Below are 16548 nucleotides of genomic sequence, written 5' to 3'. Positions count from 1 at the left end.
CAGATGAGATTAAATCTCGTATTTTCAATTTTAATTGCTGTGTATTTGTATATTAAAGAAACTTTATTATATTAATTTGATTCTAGTACTTATAAACTGAACCAAAATAATCGCGTCTCAACATGGAGATATAAATACAAAAAGGTTCCGTGTGTCTGACCCTTAGAGGAATAGTGGTCGGAAGTTTTTTTTTTCTATGAAGGAAGGTTGTATTAGAAATACAAATTTTAGTGGTTTTTTCTATTATTTGATACTTAAATACGGCTTTTATCATTATTACTATTATTTTTGGCTCAAATAGCTAGCAGAAAACCTGTAGTTAATGGTTGTTGACTTAGTTGTTGAGAGAAATTGTCGCATTGCTTTTAGTAATCTACAATACGCAAACACATTCAAAATTAAATGATTTTCTAATAAAACTTAGTGTTTATTTTCCATATTTTCAATTTGTCTCTTTTCATAAAGGTCCGATTTTAGGTTTCCCTTATATTTTTCCAGAATGGAAACGATATAGAATGTTTTTGCTTCTTGAGAGAAGAGACTTCTTTTTATTTTTATGAGAACCTTTTGCCCAGTGCTTTTTAAATAGGTTTTGCAGAAAATTAAATTAGGCGCCAGGTTTGAGACCACCAACAAGTGATAATTCTACCTAGCTAAGTCCATAAAGTTCATTTACTCCGGAATTCTATCCTGGGCAGTTTATTGAGTTACCAAAATTTACACTATCAAAAATGACGCATAGAAAAGAAAGACATTGATGCGGCAGAAAATAAATAATGCAGTATTTTAACAGTTCAAGATAATAGCAAGATGTCACTTAAAGTTGTCCAAGCGAAAATAAGAAGCCGAAGTTGGCTCAAAATACCCAACAAATACATATATACAGACATAGGTACATTTATGGGTCATCTTTACGTGAAAATATGAATCCATTCCTAAAACTTTTTTGGGTTACTCCAAAAATTAATGGAAAATAGCTTGAAACTCTTTTTGTCTTTTTCTAAACCATCGATTTTAGTTTATTTGTGATCTAGAGTAAATTAACGCTTCTCAAGCAATACTTGCTTTAATATTTAATAGCATTCGCATAGTAAGCCAAGGAAAACGAACAGAAAAAAAAGCCCTATGCCCCTGGCCACTTAAAAAAAAAATCCCCGTTTAATCTAAAAGTAGTTGACACATAATCCAGCCCCCACTTATTACTAAGTAGCCACAAACTTTAACATTATTCGAAATGTAGTCGCATCATTTTTACCAATGTTGCCATAAAACGAATTTTCACATGCATTCATGTCCAAGATACGATTGTTTACTTTATCCCAGACTTCAGTAAAGATATTATAATATTTCTGGTACTGAACCATATGTTTTACTTTGTCCTAGAGTCCTAGAATTCTCGTTTTGCTCTAGTCCACAAATTAAATATTTTGATGTCTTTGGTTTTCTTTATAGACATATGATAACTATTTAGTTAGTTTGATGAACACCTTTTTTTCTTTTTTTTTTGAAGCATCTACCTGTCTCAAGTCCTTGTCGGAGTATTCTTTACAGTGAAATTAAGCCTGCTCATGAGAGGGGCTCGTTATTCCACTAGTTATTTTATACAACAACTCCTGAATTTTATACTTTGCGTAAGCCCTCTGACTCTCGTTCAGTTTCATCAAGTCGTTAGCTACTGACATACCGAATGCAGCTTCACCGTCCATTTTATTTTGCACTAACTCAGAAACTACACTTTTTCGCACATTACCCTCTTCAGTACAGCCAAAATGACTGTCGGCTTCGTGTTTCACTGATTTGTCATTTTTCAGTTCATTATTTGATACTCGTTTTCTTTTTTGAGGTCGTGCAATTTTATTGTAATCTGATTCACTTTCTGATGTTGGAAAAGGAGATACAGACACAGGGTCGAACTCAACGCAATTCTCCTCCCTGTCTTGAAAATACACGATATTTGTCTCTTGAATAGATATTGGATCATCGTAGCCATTGGCATCACTATAGTCATTAGTTATAGAGTTTTCTGCTTTTTTAAGCGTCACGTAGCTGTCATCTGAACAGGACCCTTTTGGATCAAGATAATCTTCAAGAAACATCAAATGTTTTGTCCACTTCCACTCTTTTGGTTGAGGGAGTGAACTTTCGCCGTTCTGCTGGTCCTTTGTTCTCCGTCTTGTTTTAACGTAACTGTCGCGGAGACTTTTCCACTTTTCTTTACATTTCATGACTGAAAAAGCAAACAAACATTTTATTGTCTGAAAATTTTGGAACTGTTCTTGCTGGGGTGCATTATAATAATGTAATTAAATAAGAAAAATGGGTATTGTACTTTTTTCGTGCTGGATCTTTTTTGCTTTTTGTAGATATTTTGGTAAATTAGTCTATAAGGGGCGAAGGTGGATAAATTGTCTTTCCAGGGGAACACATGCTCAATTGAGGGGACTTGGAGGGGAGATTTCAGAATTTAAATGCTGATATACCTTTAAATGTTAAATATTTGGAACCTAAAACTAAAAACATGATTATTCCTAAAAAGTGTCTATATATAAAGCTTTAAACATTCAGACCTTAGGTTAAACGTCCTGAGAAGTACTGCCGTAACTGAGCAATGTAACAATGTAGCAGAGCCAAATGTACCAGTTTCTGAGAACAACAAGCAACAATGTCTATTGGATTAGTTCGAACCCTCTAAAAGCAAAAAAAGGCTTAGCTGCTAAGACTTGATTTCTTCCTACTTCGTTTATTTAAAATTAATAAGCACTTAAGGGTCAAAATGAAAGGATTTCAGCCTTTAGGCAACAGTCGGGGAGATTTCCAAGCTGTTTTTAAGCTGTGCTTACTTCTTTTTTTAGATCTCAAATAAGACATATTTTGTAGGTGTTGTTACTTCAGATTTTATAGATACCTTCTGATACCCTGAAAGAGGGGCTTGTGCCTCTTTTCAGTTTGAGAATTAGACTGAGTTTTGATTGCATCAAACATTGTAAGATCATGTCTTTAATTCCTGTGTCATTTTGTTTTAATAGGGTGTTTTTCTAACATCCAACATATTATGGGCGTTGTTATAGGAAGTTTTGACGTTACCCTTCAAATTTGAAATTGAAAGATTGTGTATATGCATCCAGTAAGTTCAATTGTTACTTCTTTTTAAGTCCAATTTGCCTTCACATCAGAACACAGTATGCCAAACTGCTTGTTTTACATGAAATGCTGGAGTTCCCTCAAGGTCAAGCAGAATATTATGAGAATAGACTGTTTTGCATCTTGGCAAGAAACCTAGCAAAGAAAAAAATTTCATCAAAGCAAGTCTATGGAATGACGATAAACATTTCAAACGTTAGTTTTCAATAAAAGTGAAAACCAGCCGGGCAATTTTTTCTCAAAATAAAATGACTGTGATCTTTTGTGCCAAAATTGTCTGTTTGCTTTTCCCTAGCAGAGTTTAAAACAATCCAGTTTCTTCAAAACAATGGGAGATAAAACTGACCTTTAAACGAGTGAAAGGTCAATCAATAGCTCTGAAATCGGTAATGTTGTTAGTCCTGTCAAGTTTATGTTTTTCATATTACAAACCAGATTTTCAGAAATCACAGAACAGCAACCAGACTGGCTCATCAAGCAGAGAGAAACCAAACTTCATCAAACATTCTCACTCACTTTAGCTATATTGCCATTCATAGCATTATCACCATAAACCTCAGAAATATGATGATAGATTGCTGCTTGTGTCTTGTTTCTTTCGCAAGTCTCCCGTGTTTGTTCTTGCATTTAATCACAGACCAAGTCTTATAGTTCATAGACGAGTCAATTCTCCTTAAGTTATAAACTTCTATAGCTGAGAACACACATAGGGAGCGATTGGGATTTAGATGATTGCATAGCTTTTTGGGAGCAGAAGCACACATTCTCTGTAGAATCATATGCCATTATCACTGTCAATCCCAAATAGAGCTTATTCAAAAATATAGTGCTCATACTTCTAATGGTTTGTACAGGACACTGTATGTTTGTTTTTCGGTGTTATATCTCTGTACTGGTGTAAATTCGGGGTGTTTTTTTCATTATTTCCTATTTAAGGCCCGTATTAATAATCATATAAAGTAGTACAATTTTTTTGAGTTCCTGGACAAATTAGATAAACTAAGTGTTTCAAAACTTGAGTATGCCTTGAAAAAGAATTTTCCTGCTTAGTTATAAAAAAAGAAGCTTGAACAAGGTTACTAGTAATAAGTCTAAAACCTCTTTTTCATATCTATGTATTTTCTTTATTATTTTACAGAATGATTATCATAAATGACATATGCCAATGATTTTTCTTTCTAATAATACACGACAGGTCGATTCTTTTTCAGCCTATGCAGCAAAACTGTTTAGGCACACATCTTGCTACAATCTTAAAGTAAAGGAAGCTTGAGCTATGACCAGCTCTGCATCTCTTATTACAGTGGTCTCTCCGAGGGAACCACTACCACAAAGTAGTCTTTCGAACAGAGAATCATCAACCCTATCTAGATTGGGCCGAATTACTAGGTAAAGGAAACAAGTTAGATTTAAAAATATGCTCCTTATAAATTAAAAAAAAGCATTGCTTATGTAGTAAGGCCTATCTTGTTCCTTGCTTTTCCACCATATTTCCATCAATTTGATGGAGAAGAGGTTTTACTTTCTGACTAATATCAGATGTTCCACTAATATAATGGTTTCCTTCTGTATTCATCAATGGCACATTCAGTTTTAGGTGCATACTGTTTCACAACCCATGCAACTCACAGGCTCAGTTAAATTCTCTTTAAAACTAGGTGTACAAAAATCAAGAAAATGGTTCTAATGTCTCAATGCCTGCTTCAAGTAATTTCAGCAAAAATCCTCATCCCCCTAAACAAACTAGGAACAATGCCTGAAAAGCATAGTTTAAGGTGAACAGCATTCTCTGCAGCATTGCAGTAACTATGTCTTGATAATGTTTTAAAGCATTTTATAGTAAAGTCAGGTTAGTAGCTCGGCTTTGCTTTTCAGTTTTTATATATGTTTGAATCCTAAGCACTGTCTTCCTTCTAAAGAACAACACGCAAACGGTTATTAGCTTACTTCTCAACATACGCACGAACCTTACCTAAAGGCAATCAAACATATGTCACTACACATCAATAGATATTGCTTTATTTTCGCTTGCACTGTATGTGCTGCTTTGCACTTGCTCAGTTTAGCTAAAGCAAATGATTTGGGTTTTTTAATTAGCCTAATATTTCTTATTCCTTTCCATAAGCTTTTTAGATTTAGTAGAAATATTTCTTTCGATGTCATTTTACTTGCGAAGAAGACAATAAAAGAGAAACAACAAACATTAGAATGTAGGCTTATAGGTGGCTAGAGTTTCAACATGTAAATAGTTTCTACAAATGAGCTTTGATCTTTCTTTGGAATATACTCCTTGAGATTTATGTCTAAAATATTGAAGTTTTCGTAAATCACTTTTCCAAAACCTTTATTTACTGATGATGCAAATAAAAAAAGGGTAATCTGAAAACAGTTGTGTCAAGAAAGAAGTATATTATTTGAAAACGGCTAATTATTTGAAATAGGATCACAGTGTTCTAAATATTTTTTTGTCGATTTTTATGTCTTAAGAAGTTCGCACCTCCCCCCTCCTCCAATGAAAATATGTATATTTTAACATTAGATTGATTACCTGACATAGACATATCGACATGGCATACAGCATGGGAAGATAACCCGCGAATAAAATATACTGACAAATTTCCTCTGTTTCAAGATATTTCCACGTGCATGAAAAATGATGAGGAGGGATTTTAATCATTCTTGGTCACAACACATATATTTCTTTATGTTCAACAAGTCTACACACTTCAAACTAAAGATATGTTACTTCATTCCTTATAAGTGGATTTCCCTTCACCGCCTCTCGTTACCTTGCTGTAGCAGAGCTTATTGTTGGTCCAAAGGACCAACAAGAAAAAAGTTGGCCAAAAATGCATTCTTTGAGAAATCACTTGTAAAATCATCAAAGATAAACATCAGACCTCTGTACACCTATAGTTTTATTCTATAGATGAATCCCTCAAAAGACTGGTCGTATGCTGCACATCAGCCCTGCCTAAGTAAAGACAAATAGGGCTTCAATGTATTTATCTCTTTTTCCTCCAGACCGCTTTGTATAGAAGGAGATGCCGTAGAAACCTTGGAGGGGGCTAATTCGATTGTAAATTAAAGTTCTAGTCCTCGTTTAAAGCTAAAAATGATTGGAGGCAACAAGCTCTCCTCCCACACCCCTTTTAGCTTCCCTTCGCCCAAAGACATCCAATCGAGATATTGAGATAGCCATTTTGTTCAAAATAGTTGAAGGATCCAACAAATGTGCCTCCAGGGATGACATAACCCCACACAGCCCTTAGGGTTAAGGCTGTAAGTAATTTTCCTATTATTTACATAAAGGTTTCATTGTTGAGAAATGGGGGCATGTTTGATCTTACGGATCTAAAAAGGCAAAGGGTATAAAGATGAAACTTTCAGGTTTGGTTGAGGGGGGTGTTTAATTAAACTAAACCCCATGACATATGTGCATGCAGGTTGAAAAAAGAGCTTATCAGCAAAATCTCAGCAATAAAGGCTTTGGCTATTAAGCTGAAACTTTCAGGGCATGTGGAAGGAGATGTTGAATCTAAAGACACTATGTTTATACTTCTCCTACTACTGCGACTACTTGTGACCTAGACTGAGACTACTTGAACCTGAAACTACCCATGACTGCGGCTAATTGTGACTGTGGCTTATTTGCGACAGCAAATACTTGCAACTGGGACTACATGCAACTATTTTCGACTACTACTACGATATTGACTGCTACTACTATTACTACTACTGTTACAACTATCGAACTAAAACAAAAGAGTTTAAATACATTCAGGTTGTCAGAATCGTATAGATGGAATATAGTTAAGACGGCTGTAAAACTAAATCAATTGTCACTATGCATATCCAGATTGTCAAAAGGACGTCTGTGCAAAATCGCATGAGCAGCTAAGGATATTGTATTGGAACTTTCAAAGTATATTGTTCGGGATACTGATCTAAAATCAAAAGACCCAACGTGCATCTATGTTTGTCAAGAGTTGGATGTTGTTTAAAAGGCGTTTCTGTAACATGTCAGGAATGTTAAAGGGTTTTAAGTTGTAACTTTAGGGCATTTTGACGGGATCTTGGATTCAATAAAAAAAAAAAAAATGATGTGCCTCCAAGACTGTCAGAAGGGTGCACTTGCAGTATCTCAGGAACAGCTTAGGGAATACAGTTGAAACTTCCAGGTGATGTTGAGAGGGGTGGTCAATTAACATTTGTCTGTACTCAAGGTTGTAACATGACGGTATTCAGAATGATATCAACCCTGTTGAGACCCTAAAATTTTGCAGAATCTTAATCCATTAATTTGAAAACAATATTCTACATACCCATCCATACAATGTTCTATAGTACACCTATTGTTAAAATTTGTTACAAAATGTTTTCCAAAATATAAATAGCAAGCTAAATTCATAAGGGTAGAACCTTAAAAAAGCCTTACAAATATTTCTTTTATTAGTCAATAAGAAAAAACTATGTCAATTCGAACAGAAATCAATTTTTAAAAAACTGTTCCCCCTAAAAATTGTTTTGAAAAGACTTAAGAGCTACATTAAACCTAAGACGAGCAAAAAGAAAGTCAAATAGTAATTCAAGCGTAAAAAAACGGAAATCACTATCAATCAATAAATAAAACCCAAAACGATAAATAAAAGTTCAAATAGGGATAAAATCCTTTTAATAGACAGTGATAGAAATTCACAAAAATACCAGATATTTCGGTCACATATACAGTGACCGTCATCAGTAGTAAAAATAAACTAAAACAATTTAAAACAAAAGTTTATATACTAAATCAAATAACACTACATATTGTTTAAATCTCTAATTCTTTTCAAAGCAAAGGCGGAAGCTATTCTCTTTGACCTTCTTGGATTCGGACCTTTTTATTTTGTTCGAGAATGTCTCTTTGATTTCTAGGGATCGGGGTTTAAAGCAAAATTTTCGTGAAATTCTTGAAATAAAGAAAATCTTATTCAAGAATATTGCTTTGAATCGGGATACAGGTGAATATGGGCTGAACTCTATCTATGATAATTTATTAAAATCTGACAGAGTAAAGTTCAAGTTACCCAATGTAGTTGACCTTTGTCCAAAAGTTATATCATTGAATGCTAATGAATCAAATCCAAGAAGGTCAAAGAGAATAGCTTCCGCCTTTGCTTTGAAAAGAGTTAGATATTTGAACAATATATCGTGTTATTTGATTTAGTACATAAAATTATGTTTTAAATTGTTTTAGTTTAGTTTTACTACTGATGACAGCCACTGTATATATGACCGAAATATCTCGTACTTTCGGGAATTTGTATCACTGTTATCATCATCACTGTCTATTAAAAGGATTTTATCCCTATTTGAACTTTTATTTATCGTCATGGAAAGGCAGTGTGGTCTCCGAAGTTATCTAAAACCCAAAACGAAGAGAAATTACAATAAATAATCAGATTAGACTTAAATGAACAAAAACTACCACAAACAGAAGAAGAGTTTACTAAAACGTCATTTGTGCTTTAATGAAAATAAAATGTATTTTAATCATTTTATCTTTTATAACGTTAATAAATCTGACATTGCTTAAACTTTCAGGAATGAATATCAATATATGTTAAACTGTCAATCTACTTTTTATTAGTTTGTTTTCAAAAATCTTGGCCATTATTTTGATTTTATTTCTTTTATTTTGTTGATGGTATGACAAATAAAACACAGTTTGAAATAAAAACTGTTTTCATTAAGGCGTATATAATGCTCTGTCTTTAAAAGGAATAGGATGTATTAGCCTTACTCCTGTTTGTAGTAGTTTCTGTTCATTAAAAATTTGGCTGGATTATTTATTGTAATTTCTGTTTGTTTTACACTTCGTTACTTTACTTTGAAAAACTGTTTTTATGTTATTTTTTTAAATTATAGATAAGACTTTACTTAAAAGGAAAGCTTTGTTCTTTTGTTTCAAGCCTGAAACACAAGAACAAAGTTTACCTTGTCTGTGAAAAGGTATGAATTCAACTTTTAATCCAGAATTATTCTTCAGCCATTTTTCCTTCCAAAACAACTCATGGATTACGTTTCAATGATTTCTATTCTCTATTATGCACATTCCCAAATCTTCCGTTTCTCTTGGTATAAAGATCCATTAAAGCTTGATATATGGATTCACAAGTTCAATGCCAAGCTGTTGAATTTTTTAAAGCATGGCAGTAAAATAACAAGGACCACACAAAAACCTTGGTTTTTCTTAAATCTGTTTCCATAATTTTTACCCTGAAAAACATACTTCTACATATTTAACGTTTTATATTCTATTACTCAAGATTTTTGAAAGACAGTAGAATGATCATTTTATCCATATGAGCTATGGCAAAGACCTTGGTAAAGGGATGGGGAAACTCTTGCTAAGATTTGCACAAAGAATCCCCCTCTCAGAGAAGCTGCTGTGTCCATTTGCACTTTTTTTTATTGTCTATCCTCTTCCATTGTAAAAAAAATCATATGATGTACCACCCAAGAACTGAAACGTTGTACATCTACAAAACCTTGATTCAAATAGAATATATCTAAAAGAAAAGATATATCCCAACATATAAATTGTATAAAAAGTAACTTCAATAGTTGAGGTTTTTCAGTCAGTAGGAAATGCTAAATTCAATCCATCCTCCATGAAAAGATTCAGCGCAAAGACCTTGTGCTGTTCGTTTGATCATTTGAAGCATATACATCCTGTTATAGTAACAGTATGTATTTTGCCAAGAGAAGAAATGCAAGGAGACCACTTAATATAATGTTATTTATTGTCTACAATCTTCAAAAAGGTTGTGGAATTATACTAGTGCAGCTGCAGAGCCGTTCCTAGGGTTGGTGGAGACTAGGGGAAAATTAATCACAGCACCCCCTCCTTGACTGAAATATAAGCAGAGAGCACCGAATGAAAATGAAAACTTGATAAAAGTGGGCAATTCCCGAGCCACGCCTCCTCTCTATGGCTACGGTACCTGGGGCAACTGACCCGGTTGCCCCCGTCCCCATAGGAACAGCTCTGTGCACCTGTTGCTGGCACATCAACTTTTCGTCCGCTGTATTTTACTCAGTGACTATTCTGGATTCTCGCGCGTCCAGGGAAATATATTGGTTATTCCTCCCCCCCCCCTCCCTGTCTCCCAAAATTCTCAAGTCTAAATTGATTATTCTACACTCATGTGCAATGATTTACTCAATGCATCTTGCCCTGCATTCAACAGAGCTTATTACAATTCATTGCAGTAACTTATTAAATAAGGATGACTACTGTACTCTATTGAATGTGGTTTGAATATCAAAATGAATTTCTGGCAAAAAAATAGCTTGCAGCCCTGTGGAAAATTAAAATATTATGGACTAGATAAATATACCAAGAATTGTCTGCCTGTAGAAGCAACAGATTGTAGCTTTTTGAGCTTTGAAGCACAGTAAGAAAATAGTAATGGTAATTCCTTTTTGAATTCCAAAAGTAATGAAACTTAATTGCATAGGCACTATCAAATGCAGGATTCAATTGTAGAAGATTATAAATCATGTAACCTAAGTCAAAGCATACCTAAACTCAAAACTAATTATTATAGTGCTGGTAGATTACTTTTGCTTATTATTTCAAGAAGAGCTTTTTTAGTGTTTTGAGCCCCATACCTTTGCTCGGTCCTAATATATAAGGCTTTAAATACTATAAATTTGTTTCTTAAATTTAAGAAAAAACCACCTGTTACTGGCACATCAGCTTTTCACCTGCTGTCTCTTACTCAGTGACGGGTCTGGTTTCTCATGCGTCCAGGGCAAAATATTGGTTAGTGCCTCTCCCCCCCCCTGTCTCCCAAAATTCTCAAGTTAAATTTTAATAAAATCTTTTAAAAAATTCTCCAATTATTCAAATCTGACTCTTCTTACTTTAGCATCCGCAAAATCGTTAATTATCTCGTTCCAATTGATTGCTTCTAATTATTTTGCATTCTATGCTCATTAACATCAAATCATTTAGTTGCTGCTGGCCCATAGTTGATCTGACCTGTCTTACTAATTAACTGAAGTGCTGAGCTCTCAGCACTGAAGATGTGATGACAACTGTGAAAAAGTCGAAAAAATGGTCATGCATCTGGAGTCAATGGGATAATGGCAGAGATGCTGAAGACATCTTTTTGAGCCTGCATAACTGTTTGGACTGATTTCTTAGTGGTCATGTGGAATAACAAAAAAGTCCCAAAATATTGTTCCAGGGGCATATTGGTCAAACTCTTCAGGAGGGGCAATGTACTAATCAATGACAACTGAAGGGGCATCAACTTAACATCTCTGCATAGTAAAATACTAGCCAGTCATGTCGCAACACCTAAGAGCAGCTCTAGAAACACACCTCAGGGAATAGCAATGCGGCTTTCTGCCTGGTAGGCCTTTCTCTAATCCTATTTTTATTCTTAGACTAATGGTTGATGAGTCCAGGGAATGGGACAAAAACACATTATGTATGCTGCTCTTCATTGATTCTGAAAAGATATTTTTGATTCTGTTGATTGAAAGATTTTAGGGGAGATGTTGAATTATTACAGAGTACCTGATAAACTAGTCAAAATGATAATGACTCTCTATGAAAAAAGTAAATATTGTGTGTACACAGAATATTGGGATATGCGTTTCTTCAAGATAATATCTGGTGTTAAACAGGGATCTGTCCTCATTCATGTTTGTTACTGTTATGGACTAAATTCTAAGGCAGTCTTCGGCCTCTGGAGTGAAGATTTGCTGCCAACAGATCTCTGACCTGGACTGTTCTTTGTTCTTCTCAAAGAACCGAAATGGTGACATGCAGCTGCTACTTGATGCCATTGATCAAAAGACTGAAAAAGTGGGGCTTACAGTGAATTTCAGTGGAATAAAGAGGATGGCTACATCTGAACCTCTGCTGACACTGAAATGCAAAGATAAAGGAGCGCATAGGTCAATGAATTTAAGTACCTTGCAAGTTGGATTGATTATATTGGTGAAATAGCCAAAAAAGTCAAAAGGATGATTGAACCAGCTACATTGGCTTTTAATAGGTTGAAACCAACCTGGAGCAGTAGGAAATGCTTTCTGTGCTTGAAGCTTTGCCTCATAAATAGCAATGTTATGTCTACTCTCCTCTTTGCAATTGAATGCTGTGAACTAAATGTCCTAGCCTTAGAAAACATGTAGGCTATCATAGAATGATACTGAATTTTAATGTGGCAGGAAAAGGTGACGAGTATAGAAGTTCGCTGGCGAACTGGTCAACCAGTAGCTACTGACCTTCTGAAATGTAGGAAATGGATGTACCTTGACCTGTCCTTCATATGCCAGAGGATCGACCCTTATGTACATTTTAGGAGTGGTGCCCTGAAAGGAGGAACAAAAAAGATTGACCAAGACACACCTTGCAATGGCAGTATGAACAGGATCTGAGTAGAGAGAGATGTCTCTTCAATCACAGTGGGAGGACTTCACAGTTCTAGCTCAGCTCTGTGATGTCTGGCAAGGTTTCATAGACACCCTATATGACACCCTATATCACTAATAATATTTGATAGGCAACCCTTACGTTTGTGAAGGCCCTTTCATCTCTGTATTGCACAATTGATTCTGACTCATCTATAGGTTTCTTTAAGGAAATGTGTTAGTGTTAAATAATTTTTTTCATATTTTCGAGTTCATGGAACAACTGAATAGGATCTAAATCATTGCAATATTGTACTTTTATTGCTTCTTTTATCTTCAGGAAATGGTCATGGCAATATGGGAAAAATGAAACTTTTGGACTCAATTAGCTTATACTTAGCACCAACTAAGCCCTCTGCTTTATTTTAATAAAAAGAAAATTTCAAAGATTAAAAAATGATTATAGCCATTAGATTATTTATTTGAAATTTCTGCACCTTGGGCAGGTGTCCCCTCTGTACCTCCTCCCCCTAAAATCGCCTCTGCTCATACTGGTGTCTACCTATCACTAGATTGTTAACTTTTCCTTAGCAAAGTCTTAAGGTTTCAGCATTCTTAGGGTTCTGGTAGTTGGTTTGACATTGACATCTGCTTTGAAGCAACTTGATACTAGATGACAATATTTTTTCTGTACAAGTTGAAAATACCCATGAATCTTCAGTGTTTACACCTTACAGTGGTATAGAAAAGGTAATTGGCTATTAGACAATACCATCTTAAACATTTAATAAAGCTTTTCTTGCATGCCAAAAAAGGAAATGAGAAAAAAGATGTATTTTTGTTTAGGTTTATAGCTTCAACTATCACTCAGTATTCATCACCTCTTACTAGATTGTTAATATTTTCTTCACAAAATCCAAAGCTTTCAGCAGTCTTGAGGGTTCTGGTAGGTGGTTCACCATTGACATGCACTTTGAAGCAACTTGATACTAGATGACAATATTGTTGAAGTTGTAACTACTTAGAATTTTCAGTATGTACACTTTACAGTGGTATAGGATATGCAATTACCTACTAGACAATACTTTTCTAAACTTTTAATGAAACTTTTTTTGATGCAAAAAAAGGGAAAAAAGATGTACACATTTATGAGTTTATAACTCTTAATATCCACCCAAATGATACAGTTTCATCCTGTAATGCTGTTAATAAATCAGACAACAGTCTAATTCAACAAACCATGATAAATGATTTAGCCCCACTTTAGACTGAATTCTCATAAATATTCTGTTGTTTGAAATATAGTTGTATTGTGTTTACCAATTTTAACCATAGTCTAAACTGATTAGCCATTACTCATGTCTGGAATACAATTGTGTCCAAGATGCAATGATTTACTCAATACATTTTTCCCTGCATTCAACAGAGCTTATTGCATTTCACTGCTGGAACTTATTGAATAAGGATGACTACTGAGATCTGTTGAATGTCGTTTGAACATCAAAATGAAAATCTGGCAAAAAATATCTTGCAGCCTGAGGAAAATTTCAAACTAACATAAAATATTGTGGACTAGATAAATATTCCAAATATTTTTTGTCTGTAGAAGCACAGATTGCAGCTTTTTGAGCTTTGAAGCACAATAAGAAAATGGTAATTGTAATTCCTTATTGAATGCCAGAAATAATGAAACTTAATTTCATAGGCACTATCAAATGCAGGATTGAATTTTGGAAGAATGTAAATCATGTAACCTAAGTCAAAGCATACCTAAACTCAAAACTAATCATTAAAGTGCTGGTAGATTGCTTTTGCTTCTTATTTCTAGAAGAGCTTTTTTAGTGTTTTGAGCCTCATACCTTTGCTCAATCCTGATATATAAGGTTTTAAATATTATAAACTTGTTTCTTAAATTTAGGGAAAAAAACCTTGATGTCTCAAATCCCTGCTGAAATAATAGAAATTGTATTTTAAAAATTGAGCCGACAAAAAAAAAAAGAGACAGAAAACCCAAAATTAAGATATAATGTTTTTTGTCAGAATTTAGATAATAGTATCTATGGAATTTGGTAAAGGTTACAAATAGCTGCTCTCTAGAAGAAGACGTGCTAAAAACAAAAAGAAAGACTTCTTATTACAAATTTTAAGCTCTTTTTCATGGTGTTGTGTGTACTTTTTACAATTCATCCCCAGCCCCTCCCTCTCCATTTTACCCTAGGCTGTATACAAAGCAACTTTAAAGCAAAAATTGTACCAATAGATTTCTTGTTTTATGCTCCTTTTCAGCATAAAAGTCATTACCCTGACAATACACCTCCCCTCCCTCCCTCTGATGGACACATATATAGCCCTAATAATGCATTTGTTTCTTATTCCTTCTGTTAATTGATCTGTTGTTAAACCAATTACTACAGGTGGACTTAAAAGTATCTAGTTTAGTTTCAGCAATTGTACTGAATGTAGGATAAAGACACATTATGTTAAATGACTTAAAAATAAGAATAATAGCAGAAGAAAAACATGATAATCTAGTTTATGTAAATTTGCTGCGTATTTTAAAGTAAGAATTTCACTATTAGTTTTTTTTTATTTAGCCTATGAATACATAAAGAGCTTGGGATTGTGAACTTCTAACAATTCAAACAAAGCCATAAAAATGAGCTTGAAATTAGTAGTCTATTAATGTTTTTCTTTTTGTTCTATCATGTCTCCTTCTGGAGAGCCACTGTTCTGGATATTTACCTAGAATCTTTTGTAAATATTTCCTGTTCATGTTATTGACTTAACAAATAAAGTGAACATACCACTCAATACCCTTTTTTTATTGTTCACTTTATTTGTAAGTCAATAATATGAACAGCAAAATATTTATTAAATCTTTTTAGCCCTAGAAAGAATGAAATGGCAGAGATAGTAGCTTGACTACATCTTCCCAGAGTATTTTTTAGGCCCTGAATTCATGTGTGAAGGTTTTATTAATAGGATACTTTCTAAGATAGAGAAAAACTCTTTAATATAACTTTACCCTTTTGTAATTTCCAAGAGCTACAGTGTAAAGACATTTACATGTTTTTAATATGCTTAAACTGCTCCTCTATGACCAAAATAAACCATCATCATATTAGTCAAACTTGTTGTATAAAATGACCAACATACCAACCTGGAACCCTGAGGATGGTTGCTATCTCTTCCCAAGCACTATTTTTGTCTGAATAGGTTCCAAGAAGCATTTTGTCATATAAGACTTGGCGATTTTTTACTAGATTTATCAAATTTTCTGTCTGTTCAATCAAATACTCATTCATTTTCAGCTTTTTGCCTGTCATTTGGCCTTCATGCTTATAATCCATGACTATTATCAAATATTGTGGTTGGCCTAAGTATTTTTGTACTCCAGCCAACTATATCTTCTCTTTCTTTTCAAAACGCAGAATAAACTGTTGGAATAAGCAGATTCATAGATGGCAATAACGATGGCTACGCTACTAATGAGCCAAATTAAGTTGGTCTTTGTTATGGCTTCTCAGGTGAAGTCACCCATGTTTTTTACTTTTTCTAGCAGTTCTATTCACCATTAGTGCAGGGTGGATGAGGATTTTTTTTTGGGGGGGGGGGGGCAAAATAGGTTGATCCGATAAAAAAAATTATGGGGGGGCAAAATAGGTTGATCTGATAAACTTGCGTTAGGAGAAAGTTTAATTAACGCAAACTTGAGTTAATTAAGTAAATTACACTACTTTAGACTACGCTAGGGGGGTGCGCGTCCCCGTCGCCCCCCCCTGGATCCGCCACTGCATTAGTGCCTTTTAAGGCTTATAAGGAAAATAAGGTGCCTTTGAAGAGATTCTATTCAGGAAAAGCCAATTTCGGTGACCAAAAAGCCGTTTTCACTCGTTCAACATCACCTGAAGGAGCCGCTGGCCTTAAAAAATCTTTAAAGCCTTATTTTTAACATGCTCTCTTATGGTAATGTTAATAAAATCTATTTGAAGC

At 34.3% G+C, this 16548-nt stretch overlaps 2 protein-coding genes across 2 annotated transcripts in view; one reads left to right on the top strand and one right to left on the bottom strand.

Moving 5' to 3' along the window:
• The window catches only part of LOC148955407 (uncharacterized), a 192736-nt gene that overhangs the window by 145445 nt on the left and 30743 nt on the right, over positions 1 to 16548 (top strand). The gene's annotated exons all lie outside the window — the stretch shown is intronic.
• Positions 690 to 15946, bottom strand: LOC148955408 (uncharacterized). The gene is made up of 2 exons (XM_089102162.1): positions 15716 to 15946; positions 690 to 2227 (listed from the first exon to the last, which is right to left on the bottom strand). Exons 1-2 carry the CDS (start codon positions 15903 to 15905, stop codon positions 1557 to 1559), a joined length of 861 nt encoding a protein of 286 aa, XP_088958288.1. The 5' UTR covers positions 15906 to 15946; the 3' UTR covers positions 690 to 1556.

The sequence above is a fragment of the Artemia sp. Qi Xiang Cuo genome, chromosome 2 (assembly GCF_049724085.1).
Source record: "Artemia sp. Qi Xiang Cuo chromosome 2, ASM4972408v1, whole genome shotgun sequence".
NCBI lineage: Eukaryota > Metazoa > Arthropoda > Branchiopoda > Anostraca > Artemiidae > Artemia > Artemia sp. Qi Xiang Cuo.
Note: the sequence above shows the minus strand (reverse complement) of the source record. Positions and strands in the feature narration are given on the sequence as shown.

What these genes read in the sequence shown, in the direction of transcription:
- LOC148955408 (XM_089102162.1), bottom strand. Translation starts at nt 15,905, where the DNA reads ATGGATTATAAGCATGAAGGCCAAATGACAGGCAAAAAGCTGAAAATG. An exon ending in AACCATCCTCAGGGTTCCAG is followed by an intron (nt 2,228 to 15,715) that starts GTTGGTATGTTG and finishes TTGCTTTTTCAG; the next exon opens with TCATGAAATGTAAAGAAAAG.